Source organism: Harpia harpyja, chromosome Z (genome assembly GCF_026419915.1).
Source record: "Harpia harpyja isolate bHarHar1 chromosome Z, bHarHar1 primary haplotype, whole genome shotgun sequence".
In the NCBI taxonomy this organism is placed as follows: Eukaryota; Metazoa; Chordata; class Aves; order Accipitriformes; family Accipitridae; genus Harpia; species Harpia harpyja.
In genome coordinates, this window is record NC_068969.1 from 61544026 (window position 1) to 61562554 (window position 18529).

Consider the following 18529-nt stretch of genomic DNA (forward strand, 5'->3'; position numbering starts at 1 on the left):
CTTCTCTGCTATCCCTACCCTCTTTTGAAACAATATCCGCACTTAAGCAGGTTCCCTATGAATTCAAATCACTGAGTGACCCTATCTGACCTTTTTGAGTGCTGCCCTGTGCCTGTTCTTGCAGTGAATGCTGCCATCGGATACAGGAGACAAGCAGCTCTTTGCAAGGCATTAGTGGTTAATCTTTGGATCTATACGCCTCTATTTCAGTAAAATTTAAGCTGACTGCTATCTTATGCCTAGACCTATCAACTCATCTGCTGGCATCATGTGATGGGTGGGATGCTATGATGAGGTGGTTCAATGGAGTCACATACCCCAGTCTCTGCAACTGGCCCAAGACTTGGGGGCATTGCAGGGGGCCTTCATGGCTACGTCCTTTTCCATAAGGACCCCTGTGAGCAGAGGGGGCCTTTAGAAGTCACTGCAAAATCTCAACTCCAGCACTACACAGGCTAAATGCAGCATGGGAAAGCATGGCCCTACACTGCTTGTATCTGCTATACAGGCAGGGAGCTGAGGAACAGAAAGTTGAAACTCCAATGGTGACAAAGAGACTGCTAGCATTTGTTGGAGTGGGGGGACATGTCTATGTACACCTGGCATTTTCAAACATAGGAGGACATGTGGTTACTGCTGTAAAAAGCCCATGCTATAAAGTGACAGCTGAAAGCTGGCAGCATGGGATATAAAGCCCAGGAATGAGGGTCATGTCCTGGCCATGGCTGCTGAGTAGCAATCCTGAAGTAAAATGGGTTATATCTCATCTTTCCCTTCCTCTGCTCTCCCTGTAAGTTTTAGCTTGCATAGCTCAGACAAGTACAGAACTGCCAATGTATTAGCAATTAAAAAAAGAAATGAGAAAGTCAGTACAGACTAACCTGGAGGGAACTGCAAAAGCACAGAATTGCTGGGTGTGCTAGGTGGCTCTGCCTGGTTCAGCAGCAGGCACCTCTCCTGAAATCATTTGCTGTAATATTTTTAGCTATTGTTAGTGATGCATGAGTAGTGATTTTGGATTGCCCTGGACCGAGTCATCCCTCATCTTCCCTTTCCTTCCGCAGTAACACAAGAAGATTTCAGCTCTGAGAGGGACCTAGCTATGCCTGGGATACTGCTAATGACAAGCAGAAGTCATCCAGCTTTTGCGGTTCTGTCCATCCACTTCTAACAAAAAACCAGATCTCACCTAAAACAAATCTCTCCCATACATTTTCCCTCTGAATGTCAGCAGCCAAGCAGTTTTCTATTCTCAATTTACAAGTTTTTAATTTTTCAGTTAAATAATGATCAACACTGACACTTGAAAATGCGTTTTTAAAAACAGATGTTTCTGGGTTTCATTTGCCTATTTAAAACACTGAACTCTCATTTTTTTGCAGCCTTCAGCTGAGCTCAGGGTCTTTGCAGGCTAGACCTCTAAAACAACTTAGTAAGATGATGGGCACTGCCACTCAACTGGTATCAGAGTGCTGGCACAGTGCTGCAAAGGCTTATATGCTTGGGACCCCTCCACACTGCCATGCACCTGGGCTGTGGGTACCTGCAAGTGGTCATTTTGGCTCATTTTACAGCAGAGAAGCTGTCAGTGCAAGAAGCAGCCAGCAGAGCCACTGAGCACCATATGCTGTGATGTACAGGGAGAGTGTGTTCTCACTGTCCTGCAGTAAAACCAGGAATAAAACTCACTACATTCATGGTGTGGCTGGAAGCTAGAGCAGGGACAGGTGTGCATAAGCACCTTGGCTCTGAAAAGGGAAGAAGGTTATCTACTTGCCACCTTCTTGTCCTGGTGATAGACTTTGGCAGAAGGGGAAGGGCAGGGGATGTACATCAACAATACAAACACAGCTCCCTTTTCCTTTTCTTTTCCTCCTTCTAAAGCTTCTTGGCAGCACAAGCATTTATTCAGCTGTTCTTGGGTCTGTTGGAAAGACGACTTGGACAACAGACAGGACACATCAGGAAACCACTGAAGTAATTAATCAAATACACCTATACAAAGCAACCCAAACCCCAAAGAATGAGAAGCCCAAGCACAGCAAGATCTCTTCTGCAGTGGCAAGATCACTGCTCATGAGCAGTACTGATACAGCAGCATTACACCTGTCACCTGACAATTTCAGATAAGGGCAGAGGTACCAGAGCTAGCATTGTACCCACGGGAAGCAGTAATGGCAGCATGTCCTGGCAGCTCAGTGCATACACACATAGGAAGCAGCTGCGCCCAAGCAGCCTTGGGTGCTCAGGCTGGCTTGGCTGAAGTCACACATGGCATCTCTTAATTCACTTAAAACCCCTGCACTGTGGTGACAACCCCCAAGACTCATTTTCAACAAACCAGTGGATGAGGAGGAGAGGTCTGTCTTTGCCCTTCTTCACCAAAGTCCTCAGTCCTGCTTCCCAATGAGTGATGCAACCACTTCTGGACCTGCAGTACCATGCTCGATTTCCTCAGTTAGGCCCAAGTCCTCCCCTGACTTCCAATGAGCAGGAGCAGGTCTTCTTGTCTTTCAACTCGTATTCACAGAAACAGCCAGTAATGGCCAGCACTACATTACAGAGGGACCAGAGAAACTTAACATAACAAGGCTGGCTTTAGGGGACCAAAACTTCCCAGCTTGTGAAGGTGCATGAGTGTAGCACTCTGGCTGGACGCACCTCTCCAAAAGGTGTAAACTGGCCACAAAACCCACACCCTGAGCAGAGGGGTTTAGTCACATGGCCCTTTTAGAACACCAGGACTCAACAGAGTCCAGATATGGTACAAGGTGTCTAGTGTCAGAGGAGACATCATTTCAGTTAATGAAAAATTGCTCTCCAATTAACACCAACAATATTTAGGGAAGACGACCATTTAGCCCCTCCCAGAATACTTATGCTCAAGCCCTCTGTGGTGCTATGTATTGACTCACCAAGCAGCTGCTCTTCCGTGTTTAATTAGCAGGTGTGAAGTTAGTGGTGTTGCATGGAGTAAGAGTTACGCTAGTTACACCTCTGCTTGCCTGCACATAGCCAGTGTCAGTGAACTCCGGGTGAATTTCACACTGCCATCTAGCAGTCCACTTTCCCTGCTGGACCGCAGCAGAAAAATGATACAGCAAAGATTTTAATTCCCTAAGGCTGAAATCTTAGGTAGGCTTATATCCCATGGCTTCTTGAAGAACAGTGATGGGTGGCACACGTAATAGAGCACAGAGTCCTAGGTGCAAGGAGCTTGCATAGGACAGCTGATGTAGACATCTAGACATCCTGAGGTGGTGTTCCTAGCTAAATTTGGTGAAGCTTCTATTAGCTCTTCATGCCAAGTACTTACAGAAAGCTAAATAAATGCATGCACCCTCAATTTTGGCAGTCTTGTCCTGAATGTTCATATGCAGACACTTGTGTGCCTCTTTACATACTATAATGCTTTTTTTTCCTTTTCTGCAAATTCAGGGCCCACCCTAGCAGCAGAAGGTAAAGTATTCTTTTCAGAGCAGGCACAGGGAGGCCCAGAACTTGTAAATGTGTGCCTTTCCTAACAGTGTCAACAGCATCACTTCTGGTCCAGGAATAGGCTCTTAATTTTCAAAATGTCTTGTGTCCCGAGGGTGTCTGTTTTAAGCCAAGTGATGCATTAAGATAAAAGGATGCTAAGCAGAGCAGGGATGAATAGAGAAAATGACTGTGTCACTTTCACACTGTGACTTCTGCTAGGTACATATCATCCCTATTTGAACACTTAAGCATTAGATAACATACAGTGGAGAAAAACAAATTATTGTCTACTTTAGACATTTCTATTCTCTGTTTCACATTTCATCCACTGTTCACTTATATTGAGTAGGCACCCACAGAGAGTGTACTCATGTAAATGTACACAGTGTACTTTAAAATGACAATGTTATTCATGATCAGACTTATACAGATCAGTCCAGACTGCCAGGGATTCTGGAAAGGACCTGTTATAGGACAAAAATAATGTAGTTTTTACATTCAGATGTGATTTTTTTACGCTTTGCTGTTAGAATGTATTGTACCAACAGCCTGACAGTTCAGACTTAAAGGGAGAGAAAATGTTTTCAACTTGAGGTATTTAATAAGAGATGGTTATTTACAAGGAAAAACTATATATTGAAGGATGTTTGATACTGGTGGACTATAAGTAAAATGCCATACTGCCACATTAACAGGCTTACGAAAACTCAGCCAAACATCGTTTTACCCAAGTTTTCCAAATCAGTCCGCCTTAAGCAGAAGATACACTAGGGAAGTGTGCTGCCAACCCAAAAGCCACAGGGATAGCCACCAACTAAAACCAGAATTAGAAAGTACAAAGAAGCACACACCTTATCCCACAAAGACCATAATGTGCAGAAGGCACTGATATTCAGAAAAGGGCATGAGCTAGGCTGAGCAGCATTTTTCAGATTCTTGCATCCACCATGCCATATCTGGGACATCTGAGACATGTGGGTCAAGGTGTTAATATCCTCTCTCCATTCACGTGCACAGGGCAAGAAAACCACAGCTGCAGTGTCTCCCCTGCCCATTTTGAACTTGCACATAGGCAAATCTACCAGCATCTGCAAAGCCTTCGTGTGATCCCATAAGGGATGACTCCACACCATCATGTAATGTTGTTCCCTTACCCCTTTGTTCTAAAAGCCGCAGGAAGCTTAAGGCATTTTGTGCTCATGTAGGGGCCCATCCCTCCATAAGCCCCTTGTCACCACTCCACTGTGTGAATCGCCTGCTAGTACTTGGACAAAAATGTTTCGCAAGGCGGGAGTGATTAGAAACCTCACTGCTTCCCTGCTGGAGGATTCTGGTCCCACAGAAGATCCAGCTGAACAGCACACTCCTAATCTGCCTCAGCACAGACAGACAGCAACTGATAGAAGCATTTTGTGCTAGCTGAGGTGGTTTTGTACTGAAAAGATTAGCAGGGACTTGCATGCTGTTTTGTCAGCCAAGCTGCAGAGACAACAAGGTAGAAGTCAGTAACAGCTTACACAGACACACACAGCTAGACCAACGCAAGAACATCAGCCTCTGATGAAAGCAGGCATAAGGAATTATTTCACATGCTTTAATAATTCTCCAAACTTCACTGAATGTTCCAATTACACTGATTTACAAGGGACAGTTGTATCAATACAGTTTTCCATTCCAGCACAGCTCTTCAGTAATAAAATTGTACACAAGAGTCACATCACTACACACAATCAGTAACGAGTAGGTTTTCTTGTACAGATGAACCCTTAGGACAAATGAGTTGGGTTTATCTCCCGATCATAAGTAGTCAGTACCAATGCCTACAGGTTAAAAGTCATCTAACAATTCCTACTATAAGATCCTTTTCTCTATAGCTCATACATTTTGTCAAGCTCCCACTTCCATGAGAAAGATTCTGTCTCAGACACATTTTTAAAATTAAAGGCTTGGTAGCTGCAGTTGCAACCTTGCTGGGCAGGCTGCCATTTTCCAAGCTCTGACAGCTCAGTATTTCTGAGTATGGTTGACTACCACAGAATTGAGGTGCCTTTTGAAGAGAATTTTAGAGCTTCCTTGCAATCTGAATTACAGTAAACATAAACATCTGAAAGAAAAACTGAACAGTTCTGTTAAAACATGACTTTTTTTTTTTTTTTTTTTTTTTAAACTGGACTCTAGTCTCCAGCATGTTTTTTTCTTAGGATTTGCATGATTTGTTTGGTCACACATTTGTTTTACATGAGATGAGGTATTTTTCTGTTAAAGTACGTATCCAGTTATTCCTTCACTGGTAAACTTAGCTCAGAAATGGCATTATCTTTGCAAGTATCACTATGCTTGTATAACCAGTATAAAACCCTACTAACCGTGTCAGTAGATTACCGATTACTTCTAGACATCATTTTCAAGGATAAGAAGGCCATAAGTTGACCACATGTAAGAAAATAGTCTAAGAGTCCTGTCAGAGGGTCCCATCATTCTTGACACAGAAGCAAAACAGGGCAAAATCTAAAATCTTCCCTCAGACCACAAGTGACTGAGAGGTCACATCCCAAAATACACTGTCCCAGTGGACACTGTTCCTCATCTTACCTTGGACTGAGCTATTTTCTCCGAAATTCATGCCAGTGTCTATAAAGAATACTCTGCCTCTGAATTTTGTTTATGAAAGATATGGGAACTTAGTAATACCCTAAGAAGAGGCAAAATTCTGTTCCCTCTTCACTGATGATGTTTAAGGATTGCATTTGTCTGTTGTATCTCTCTGAGCTTTCTTGACTGGTAGTGGCAAATACATTACTTTGTACTGAAGACCTTGAACATCCTGTCTGATCAGTACTCCACATTTAGTGTAGTTTCAGTTAGGAACAATTCATGGGGGTAAAAACATACACTTTTTGTTCTATGCTGGAGCTTCAACTGTGGTAAAAAAAAAGGGCAAAAAAAAAAAGTAGGTAACAAATCTCTAAAAGTTTGAAGTTCATGTCCATTTTAAATGTTCACATATCACTATAAACATGTTTTCTCTACTGCTGGGAAAGCAGCACAAACATTAAAAAAAAAACCATGTAGCTTTCATATATTAATTCCACTCCCCATGAGTTGTTTTAAATTTAAAGAATGCATTTAATTAACATATTTCAAGCATTTAAAATAATCCCACTGTGGTTTAATTACAGCAGCAGCTTTTAATGTTTAGTATCAGAAAGACTGTTCATATTATGGAATAAATACTGGTATTTATTTGTTCTCTTTATGATCATCTCCAAGAAAATATTTCATATCAGACAAGCACTCCATGCTAAAAACACAGTTTGCAATAGCCATTTACTGAAAACAGGGCAGATGCAGCACTTTTCTTGTACAAGTACACACATCTTTTGCAGTTCTGTACTGGAGGTGCCTTTTATCTTTCATAAAGGGGAGGAAAAATACTTCTTGGCTGAATATATGCATGGAGATGATATGAAAAGCCTATAGAAGCAACAAGGTTAAGACATTTAATGCGAATAGGTCCCCAATAAAACCATTCCTTCCCCTCCAGTTCAGTGAAGATACATAACCTAACCAGTTAGTTGTAAACTCTTTGACGTATAATTTCAGTTGGGTCTGGTTACAAAGGGTGAAGAAAAAAAAGAATTTCAGATTTTCAGCTGTCTGAACAGAATTCCAAGAAAAAACTAAGGAGATCTTCTAGGGTCCTCAAAGCATTTTTCTTGACTGTGCATATAAGAATTCAAGGCTCCACTGAATACGTCAAGTGTATGGAATGTTTCTGGGATGAGAATACTCCAGTGCAAAAGACACCTCAATGCCATAGAATCCAATATCCCCAAAAGCGGGTATTTTATCTCTATTAGCATCTGAGAAGAACTGACTACGCATATCTAAAAACCAAAAGAAACAAACTAAAAAATGTCAAATACTTTTAAGTTATCAATTTTTATTAAAAAATGACACTTGGGTGTTAGTTGCATACAATAGCATGTGCTGTCAAGTGTTGCATAGCTGCTCGCACATCAGGCAACAACTGCAGCACCTGCTTGCACTAACCAGAAGTAGGTTACTTCATATCCACTGCAGCTAAGTCACCTGCAGTCATTACTGCAGCATGTGATGTGGCTGTGCTAGGAACCATGAGTGGATAAGCCAGGGCATGAGAAATTGGTTTAGTGCCTTATAAATAGCAGGCACAGTTTTATGTATTTATTATTAGGAAAAAAACCCTTCATTTGGTACATTTCAATAATTAAGCCTTAATACATTTCTTGACTGCACCTAGAGCTATCACCAGTAGCAGCAGCGACCCAAGACTATACAGCACTCTGCACTCCTCTTTCATTGCAATACCTCTTCACCAGGAGAATACTACACTAGATTAAACTAGTTGATGACCCTACTTAGTACTGCTTTACTAGCTGTTCTAGCTTGAGAGCTTAGCACTGTTTTCTTCCATGTTCAGTTACTGCTGCTTGTCTGTCAGTGTGCTCTGTTCAGTGCCTGAGCTGTGCTTGTTCTTAAGGGACCTTCCAATATACCTCCAGTATTCCTTTCGGATGGTGTCTTTTTCTTTAGCCAGAATTTCACACAGCTATGAAAGAAAATTGAGAGATTGGAGTGTTATACCAAAAGCTTATGGAATCCTTAATTATCTTTATAAAATGCATACAATATATGGTTCAGCCAGTATTAGAAACACCTTTCTTAGCAACAACATTTGTTTTATTCACGGGATTTGCAACTGTCCAATGACCTCAAACTGATGTCAACTCCAATTGGTAGTCAACCCATCTGACACTGCACAAAAATCTCTCCAGTCCTATTTCAGTTGCAACTGCTTCCCTGTGACTCCTTTCTGTGCCTACCACTCACCATCTACCACAGCCTATTCAGTCTGTAGTATACTACAGTGTAATTGAGACTTCCTGACAAACTTGACTGTCTTTTAGTGATCCAGTAGGCTGTAAACCACTTCTTTCAAAACAGTGGGGGAACATCCTGCTCTTGCATCTTCAGTACTACTGATGGACTGACAGGAGATATTTTGTTTATGGTTTTTCTCTTAGCGGACTGTCCCAGGAGGACTCTCCATGCAAGTCAATAACCTTCTCTCACAACATGTTAGAGCTGGTGCTATACAGGTACTTCTGCATGTTCTATTCTTATATTATTTTGATCTGGGCGAGCAGTGAGGCATAGCAGAAGTCAACCCTACTTGCAGGATATGCTGTGTAAAATTTATATGGTATGAACACTGTCTACAAATGTTGTAGTCAATTCCCTTTTATTATGCAGATGACATTGCCTTTCTCAGTGAACCAGAGTTGGGAACTGGAGCTTAGATGCCTAAATAGGTGAAGAAGTCAAACTCAGTGAAATAGTATAAAGGGACATGAATCTGGGAGGTAAAGCTGCACTGGTCCTGGAACACAACACAGGGAAAATGTTGAGAAAGAATGATGTTGGAACACAGAGACTCCAGGCAAGAACTGCAGCTCTAATTACACTGAGTTCCAGTCTGTCCCACAGTGAATGAAAAGTGTTCTTGTAAAAACTACACTGCAAACCACAGCAAGGAGTTCCCTGAATATGAAGCACAGGGAGATACTCAACATTGCCAGAAGTCATTTATTCTCTGTAGGAAATGGTGCCTGACATTCCTCACTGATGTCCCCAGTGCCTGCTGGCCTTTAAGCTAATTCTGCCAGCTTTCTTGGAAAGAGCTAAGAAGTGCAAAGGGAGCTTGAGATTCTGTTTAGATATAGATACTCTGAGAAGATGATTCACTAACCTACAGAGAAGAAAGTGAGTTCATGCTACAAAGCACTGGGAACTCCTCAATTGTACAAAGATCAATCCCATTTTGTTGGGATATAAAAAAGAGAGCAATAGATGGCATCCCTGAGAAGCAAAACCAAGCTTTCAAAACATACCTCCAATGCCTTGTTTAGTGTTTCTTCCTTGTTATCACACTGGTTTTCAAGCATATCTTCATACATGTCCACAAGAAAGGCAATCAGATAGGGTGAGCTGTGGCTGGGCTGTAAATCCAACAGCTGCTCTAACAGATTTGGATACTCAGAAAGACCACGATCCTGTAGAATCCTAGAACAGAGGTTAATAGGCTTGAAACATAATGCTGAGATACTTGATGTGAAGAACTAAATTTTTGTTACAACTTCTTTATTTGGAAATCAGTTTTGAAATAAGAGTGCAAATACAAGTAAGGCAGAAAGTAAGCAGAATGCAGCAATAATGCAGCTTCATGTTGTAGTAAGCTGCTACAGTTATGCTCAACTGAACAGAAATTAGCCTGAAAGCATGCTCATTACTTCCTACTCTATGCTCTTGAACCCAGTAACATTACAGGTTAAGTTTTTAAAAGCCTGAAAAATACTTGCAATCCTCCTGCAAGAACTACAGAGCCAGAAACTTAGTTGAAAGTTACAGAGAAATTAGGTTAATATATTAACCCCTTGTGGAGGTTTTTGCCTGCCTGCTTAAGTACACCACACTAGAATGAACAGCAAAAAGCTCTTTCCAGTTAAGAGCTAGGCATAAGACACCTTCTACAGATATTCTCTTTGCTCCACAGAGAAGGATGCCTCACCCTTTTAAATAGTTCCAAGCGCTCTCATTATGTGGCACTGCTGTGATCATCTCAAGAGTGTAGCTGTAAGAAAGATAACAGGTCATGAATACAACCACTAACAGTGCAGTTAGAAATTACCAGAATGTGCTCAGACGCTTCCAAATACATCCCCCTAGCCTGCATTTCAGTCTTTTTGTGGATCATCTCAGCTGGGTCACAGATCAAAAATGTCTCGCAATATAATCACCGCAAGTCTTGGAGAGGCAGACATTGTGAGAACTGTTTTAAATTCTGCAATGTTCCATTTGCTGTGTTTTATACAATAATGAAACAGTTCTCAAAATTATGAGCAGTAACACTAAGAAACAACACGGTATACTTTCCCGGTATGCTAAAGAAATAACTTGTGTCTTGATGCTCAGAAATGGCAAGGGGCTGAAATGTTCTGGAGTAATCAAAGACCAGGATGAGCTATGTTAATATGAGTGCATGTGGTATGTTCTGTACCTATTTGCAGAACTTTCTTCATGAGGCTGCACTTAAGTAAACCCACAGAAAGGCCTGAGCTTTCAGCTCACACAGCCTTCTGCAGCAGTTCTTTTAAAGTAGCAGTTACGCAACTGCTCTAAAAGCAAAGCAACAAGAAGCACCTGCCGTGTAGTCACAAAGCCACATTTCATCTTCACGAAACAGACTTTACCTTCTGCCCTTCCCCAACATAACCAGGCATTCAGCTGATTTTCAGAGACAGCAGATACTGATAAAAAGTTCTATAAGCAGTACGGGAAAAAAACCCCCAACCCTAAACCTTTTTTAACCTTCTGCAGTCACTATGACAAAGACTGAGTTTTATAAATCAACAAGCAACCCAACTACAGTTCTATAATGACATCTGGGAAGCCTTAACCTTAGACAGTCCAATTCTTAAGATGGTATCCAATTATCTTGAACATAACACCATGTATAAAGAGATCAAGGGAGTATGTCAGATCTAACCTTTGGAGAGAAAAGCTGGAAATATCCAAGCCTAAGTCATGGAAATGGTTCAGATTTATTAATCTGCAGTAAAGTTATAAACTGGAAGACAAGCACAACTACAGCGGTTTGCAAAGACAACTGTGAAAGGTGGTGGGGGCTGGGATCCTCTACGAACAAAGTACCAATGGACCTATTCAGAGACTCAGTCTTTCGTCTGAAGAGTAACTCAAAAAAACTGCAGTACCTTCTTTTCATTGCTTCTTCACTTCACTTCACATCTTCTCATAACCATCAACCCTGATCAGCGGTCTGAGATGTGAAAACCATACAGTGAAGCTTCCCTTACCGCCATCAGTAGTAAAATAAATGGCTAGAAGCCCAGTTTGTTTTCAGTTACAAACATACCACTTTGAAAGAGTTTCCAAAGCTCATTTTCCTCAAAAATAGCCAACTCACACAGGTAGTTGTATTTGTGCTGACCACATACCCTTGAAAGCTCCTTTCTTTTTCCAGCTGCATCAAATTCCTCACAAAAGGCAATTCTTCCTACAATCCACGTCATCTTTAAATCATTGTGGCTACTGTACTACTAAACAGCAGTTTAGTACAATATTGCAAGTGCCTCTCCTTCCAAGCTTTCTAGGGGTAGGATGTAAGATATTAATGAACAGCACAACTTAAGTGGTTCCAGTGTCACAGATTTTCTGCAGGTTGTTCCACTATAGCTAGTTGACTATAAAAAGCCAAAATTTTTGTTTGCACAATAAACAGCAGGGTGGGAAGACAGATTCATGACAATAGCTTGCCCAGCGTAAGCTTATCTTGCTCCAGTACTACTCAACAAGCCAGTGGTACTGAACACATCTATATATGCACTAGCACTTGATCTGCTATCCATGAAAGTAAGCCCAAAAACCGGATTAAACACATGGAAGACAAGCCCACAGGGACTGTCCAAGTATTCCTTTGCTTTCACATAAGGGAGAATGCTTAATGTGAGCATGAACAGCATTACTAACTGGACTTCTCTGTCTAGTATTGCTGGATCATCATAGCCGGTGGTGTTGAAAATTACAAAGTGTCGCTGGTTCCAAACAGAGTTGTTTCTCACATCCTCCCTCAAAAGCTGGTCTACGTATTCCAGTTCATTGTCCCATAACTTGAACTCCTACGGAAAGGGAAGGAAAAGACAATATCACAATCAAAAGTTTTTATTTTTTAAAATGTATTTTCCTTGCTCTTAAGGTCTCTGAACATTAGATACAGACACTTTTTTAAAGAGAGCAACACAAAGTTCAAAGAAAAATAAGGAAGGGTGCAAAAGGAACACACTACACTATTCAGTTGCACACAATGGTATTAGCTCATCATTAAATTCTCACACTTAACAGTAAGCACCCAACAATAGACCTTTTTGAATTCAATTCCTAAAAGCCAAGTTTATAACTAACCTCTACCACACATTAAAATGCAATTGGTTCTCCCCCTTCAGCTTTAAGAAACAAAGTGCCAAATGCAATTCAGATTGTATTTAAGAAGCAAAACTCTACAACCTGAGCAGGTTATTTAGTGAATCAAGAGTTCTGTGGATACAATACCTGAATAACCCATTGTCTGTGTTGCCACGCATGGTAATTTTTGGCATCTTGGTTAAGAATGTCAGCTATGAACTCAAGCTCTTGGGATGGATCCTGCAGCCACTCCACCAACACCCGTCTGTGATGCCTAATGAGAAGAGAAGGAAACTATTTTTAGAACAGTCTAAAAATTGTCTATGAATATGTGGTCTGTATTAAAACAGCATATAGCAACCGCACTACTTAGGAAAAAACCACTAGTTAAATACTTCAAATTAAATTTACCAAAACATTTCACTTGGCTCTGGGAAATATATGATACTATAGCAAATTCTAAGTACACGTACACATTGGCCAATCGCCTCCATTTAGACAAGTTATGTTTACTTGAAGTGACACGTTTTCACTTTTAACACTCATGGCCGAAGTCTTCAGCAGAATAAAATTTTCTAGTACTACATAATTTCTCTAGCAATAACAGCATTGCTGTTTTGCGTATTCCCATTCACTTGCGAAAAACACAATAGGTAAGCAAACTCCAAAGCCAATAAAAGAAAAAACATTCATTTCTATTTGTCTTTTTTGTTTGCCTTTCCATGAGTCACTTTTTTTTATCTGTCACACTTATTTTGACAGTTTAAAAACTGAAATAGAAAAAAACCAAGACCATTTTAGCATGTCATAATCATATGTTTAGAACAAACTGCCAGACAGGACTTTGGCAGTGATACTGTTGCAACTTCATTTAACTCCTTCACTACTGCCACTGCAGTAGGTGCAGGAAGCAACTCTTAACAATTTTTAGGATCAATGATAACAACTTATTCTAGACAGTTTACAAAACAAAAATTATCTGAAAAAATGTTAAGAACTGAAAAGAAACCAGGATTTTACCAGACTTGGTAGTTCTTTGGCTGGTCTTCAATGATAGCTGTAATATACTTAAGTTCCTCATGGAGATCCTTTCCCAAGGACTGCAGGAGGACTCTCCGGAAATGCCTGTATAAAAAAGTCAAGCATTCAAACATTGCAACAGGGCTTTCCTAAAATTCACAGAGGAGAACATAAAAGAATCTTTGTTCATACTTCTACTAACAGATACTGAGTTAAAGAGTGCAAAAAACTAAACCATGTATCTAGTTCTGTTAAAGGCCGTTCAGTTATAGAACAGTAGAGAACTGGATTGTAACTGGTTACAACAGTATGTTGTCCAAGATCACAGCAGTCCTGTTTCAAATTAACCTATCTACCCATACTAGTCTTAACATCACAGAAACTATGACTTAGTGCTTAAAAATAATGTAAATTTTCTGATTTTATGCAAGTTAGTGGAATAAAGATGTACAAGAGGTACTTGTTAGCACTCACGAGTTAAAAGACCCTACTCTGAATATCAGAAATTCAGTTTATTCATTACCTAACTGAACATTATCCTGACAGATCCTCTAAAATGCACTACTTAGTAATTATTTAGCAGGAAATAGCAGCTATCATGCTTTTATGCCTCTTCTTGAGGACAGCTGAGGGCACCAGCATTTTGCCAAGGCCACGTGTTATGGGTTTGTGTGGTGCAGGTTTTTTGGTAGCAGCGGAGGGGGCTGCAGGGGTGGCTCCTATGAGAAGCTGCTAGAAGCTCCCCCGGCTCCAAGCCGGACCCGACTCTGCCCCAGGCAGATCCAATCAGCGATGGTGGCAGCACCTCTGGGAGAACAGATTTAAGAAGGGGAACCAGTAGTGAGCAGGGGGATTGGAATGTGAGAGGAACACCTATGCAGATACCAAGGTCAGTGAGGAAGGATGGGGAGGAGGTGCCCTGGAGGAGGGATGCCCCTGCAGCCTATGGTGAGACGGCAGGCTGTCCCCCCCAGCCCATGGAGGCGAGCAGGGGAGCAGAGGCCCCCGAAGATGGCCGTGACTCCATGGGAAAGCCCGCGCTGGAGCAGTGTGTGACTGAAGAACGGCCCGCAGAAAGGACCCACGCCAGGGAAGTTCGGGAAGAACTGCAGCCCGCGGAAAGGACTCATGTTGGAGGAGTTTGTGAAGGACTGTTTCCCGTGGGAGGGACCCCACGGTGGAGCAGGGGACGAGTGAGAAGTCCTTCTCCCCCTGAGGAGGAAGGAGCAGCAGAGACAAGGTGTGGTGAGGTGACCCCAACTCCCATCCCCTGTTCCCCTCCGTAGTGGAGGGGAGGAGGTGGAGAGAACCGGGGGTGGAGTTGAGGTGGGAAAGAGGGAGGGGTGGGGGGAAGGTGTTCTAAGGTTCGGTTTTACTTCCCATTATCCTTGTTTTGATTTGACTGGTGGTAAATTAAATTGATTTTGTTTCTTCCCCAAGTTGAGCCTGTCTTCTGCCCGTGACCATAAGTGGTGAGTGATCCCTCCCTGTCCTTGTCTCCACCCACAAGCCTGCCTTTGTATTTTCTCCTCATCCCACTGTGGCTGGGGGCTGGGCAGGGGGAGTGAACACGCGGCTGCGTGCTGCTTTGTTACCGGCTGGGCTGAAACCATGACACCACGTTATCAGGTAAGTGATCTGTATCAGAAACAGTGTGGCCAGCAGGAGCAGGGAGGTGATTGCTCCCCTGTACTCGGCACTGGTGAGGCCGCACCTCCAGTACTGTGTTCAGTTTTGGGCCCCTCGCTACAAGACAGACACTGAGTTGCTGCAGCGTGTTCAGAGAAGGGCAACCAAGTTGGTGAGGGGCCTGGAGCATGTGTCTTATGAGGAGCGGCTGAGGGAGCTGGCTGGGGCTGTTTAGTCTAGAGAAGAGGAGGCTGAGGGGAGACCTTATAGCTCTCTACAACTACCTGAAAGGAGGTTGTAGCGAGGTGGGTGCTGGTGTCTTCTGTCAGGTGGCTGGAGATAGGACGAGAGGAAATGGCCTCAAGTTACGGCAAGGAAGATTTAAGTTAGGTATTAGGAAAAATTTCTTTACTGAGAGGGTTGTCAGACATTGGAATAGGCTGCCCAGGGAAGTGGTTGAGTCACGATCCCTGAAGGTATTCAAAAAGCAAGCAGACGGGGTACTTCAGGACATGGTTTAGTGGGCATGGTTGATGGTTGGACTCAATGATCTTGAAGGTCTTTTCCAACCTAAATGATTCTATGATTCTATCTAATTTTAAAAAGTAAAGTTCTTTTTGTGGCTTATCCTGACCTTGATTGATAATATCCTCAAAGCTAAGTGAATGAAAACCAGCGAATCAAAATGAGACATGGAAAATACTGAACAAAAGCTTTCTTCAGAAGCTCACTGGAAGTCTGCACTACTCCTCTGTGTACACTCAACTAGTCGTGCACTGATTAGACTAACAAAATTATTAAAGACATAAGAGGTCAGCAATCAAATGATGACGGAAATAATCCCAAGATTATCACTTACCATACTGTGTAGTTTGCAGCATTTAACTCAATGGCATCTGCTGTTAGCTTGAAAGCTCTTTCACTTCTCTCATCCCGCTGCAGAACAGCCCGGAAATAATCATAGACATCGCGAACTAAATAGATAACAGCATCTTATCCAAAGCTATAAGGCAATGGCCTGATTAGTGGGTAAGGTTAAAAATCCTTTGAAGTCACTTCCTGTTTTGAGTGCTTTAAATATACCTCTTTAAAATGATAGCTACATATTGCTCTGACAGCACTGTTGATTGAAACCTCCAAATGATGTTAGTATACTGAAAAGCTGCAAAAATACCTCAAAAATACACCAGCCGAATAATATCCAAAACAATCAGAAAAGCTCCTTGCTGCTTACTCACACTATTTCCCCAGATGCGGTCACTTCATACGTACCTCTTCCACTTGTGGGCCAGAAATGCCTTATTATGTGAACCAGACTGTCTGTTGTATTACCTCTTAAGCTGTATGATTTTAAAATAAAACCTTGGCTATTAACATCTCGGGTGAAAATTCAACTGCAGAGATGCTTGGTGAAAACATCACATGCGACCACCATAACACAATAACTATTCACTTCTTCACAGTACTACTCTAGAAAATATGTTATCCAAAATGTGAAGTCTTGCTTTAACAGCGCTAAGGACAGATACAAGTTTAACCACCTTAAGTTCCCAGTACAGAACATGTTTAAAACTTACATTTTTCACTGTAGATTATCTGAACAACAGGATTTGGCCCATCATTTTGAGGGACAGGTTCAATGTCTGCCCATTCCTTCCTGTCCCTGTAAATAAACGGTTTTGTCTTTTCAGCACTTCTAAAAAGGACAAAGCGCTACTCAAACCACTACACGCACAGATCTACGTCCACCAACACATCCTCGTTCCCGACGGTCACTGTATTCTTGTCTATGACATAGACCAGCATATAAACGCGTACGGGAGGTACTGACGTAGGTACCCGTACCACAGTCCAGCTGTAAACAGCTCGGGACAGGAGAGTAGTCGATCACACCGCCCCCCGTCCCTCAGCCCTAACTGCCGTGACTTGGGTTCGCGCGGCACGCGTCAGCAGCGGCTTCCAGCGCTCGTCATCCCCAGGCCCCAGCGCCACCCTCCTCCTGCCCGCGCGGGCCCGTACCGGCACAGCATGTAGCCAACGCCCTCCTCCTCCTCCTCCTCCTCCTCCTCCCGCCCCAGCAGCAGGGGCGGCTGCCACGGCCCGCTGCCGTCCTCCGGGCCCGGTTCCGCCATCCCGCGCCCCTCACAACCAAGAGCCGCTTCCAGGGCCGTGCTACCGCGCGCGCCCCCGCACGGCATGGCGTGGCGTGACGTGCGGCGAAGCGAGGCGAGGCGAGGCGAGGCTCCGCGCCCTCACCGCCCGGCCGCCCGTGCCGGAGGGCGCCCCGTCGCGGCCGCCCCGGCCGTACCTGTAGAGCACATAGCCGGCGTCCTCCTCCTCCTCCTCCTCCTCCTCCTCGTCCAGCAGCTGCCCGAGCCCACCCTCCGGCTCGCCGCCGACCTCCCCCTCCGGCTGCAGCTCCGCCGCCACCGCCGCCATCCCCTCCGCAGCCATCGCCCCGCCGCCGCTTTTGGCGCCTGGCCTAACCATGGAGAGCGGCGGGGGCAGAGCGGCCGTGTGCCGCGAGGCCGTGTGGCTTGCTACTGCGTGGCTCGCTACCGCCTCCCCTGGCGCGGAGGGCAGGGTTGTGCGGCGGGGTTGACAGGCGGTGTAGCCCCCGCCGCCGCCTGGCCGGGACGCGGCGGCCGGCGGCGGGGCAGGACGGCTGTCCTCCGACCCCGGAGCCGCCACCGGTACCGGCAGCACCCTGCGGAGCTTTAATCCACGGGTCTGCTAATTAACCCTCAGAAACGTAGCGGGGGAGTCGGCAGGAGGTTGGGCCGGGCTCGGGCCCCGGGCCCCGGGGCTGGGGTACTTCTCCAGTTGGCTCTTCCCCTTCCAGCCTGCGCTGAGGGAAACCTGTGGAGCCAGCGGGGTCCGTCAGCGTTGTGGCCTGACGGGTCGTCACGTCCCTGCCTGTGCGTTACGGGCTAGCGCTGACCGGTTATTTGGGTGGCTGCTGTCTACTCTGCTGTGCTTTACGCTTGGGTTTTCACTACTATAAACTAAAATCTGAGACATGAGAAGTGAAGGGAGGCATTTCTCATGCTAGCGGTAGCGTATTTCCTGTGAGAACCCACCTGAACACCAACATCGGGGTTTGCAGGTGCAAGACCGTGAGACCAACAGCACCAGACTGATGCTATGGGAACACATGGGAAAACAGAGGCTCTGGGAAATACAGCAGGTGAGGTGGAAAGTTACAATGCTGCAAATAGCAGGTCCCTGGCATTACTGAATCTTGGGTGCGACAGGCACGGTGAGCTGTGTTCCTCCCCTATGGAAACTCGCAGAATGGCACCGATTTAGAGTCGAACTTTCTGACAGGGCAAAGCTGAGGAATCTGGTCTCTGTAAAAGGTGGAATTAGAGGAGGTTTT

The 18529-nt window shown here is 44.0% G+C and overlaps 1 protein-coding gene across 2 annotated transcripts; it reads right to left on the reverse strand.

The window, feature by feature from the left end:
• Window positions 1-5053: 5053 nt before the first annotated feature.
• FNTA (farnesyltransferase, CAAX box, alpha) lies at window positions 5054-17655 on the reverse strand. 2 transcript variants are annotated; one of them, XM_052775875.1, is made up of 9 exons: window positions 17459-17655; window positions 16728-16813; window positions 16010-16124; window positions 13522-13626; window positions 12649-12775; window positions 12070-12218; window positions 10091-10153; window positions 9414-9585; window positions 5054-8071 (listed from the first exon to the last, which is right to left on the reverse strand). In XM_052775875.1, exons 1-9 carry the CDS (start codon window positions 17638-17640, stop codon window positions 7943-7945), a joined length of 1128 nt encoding a protein of 375 aa, XP_052631835.1. In that variant the 5' UTR covers window positions 17641-17655; the 3' UTR covers window positions 5054-7942. The 2 variants fall into 2 exon arrangements, with proteins under 2 accessions (XP_052631835.1, XP_052631836.1); XM_052775876.1 differs by lacking the exon at window positions 17459-17655 and adding an exon at window positions 17170-17311.
• Between the last annotated feature and the right edge of the window lie 874 nt (window positions 17656-18529).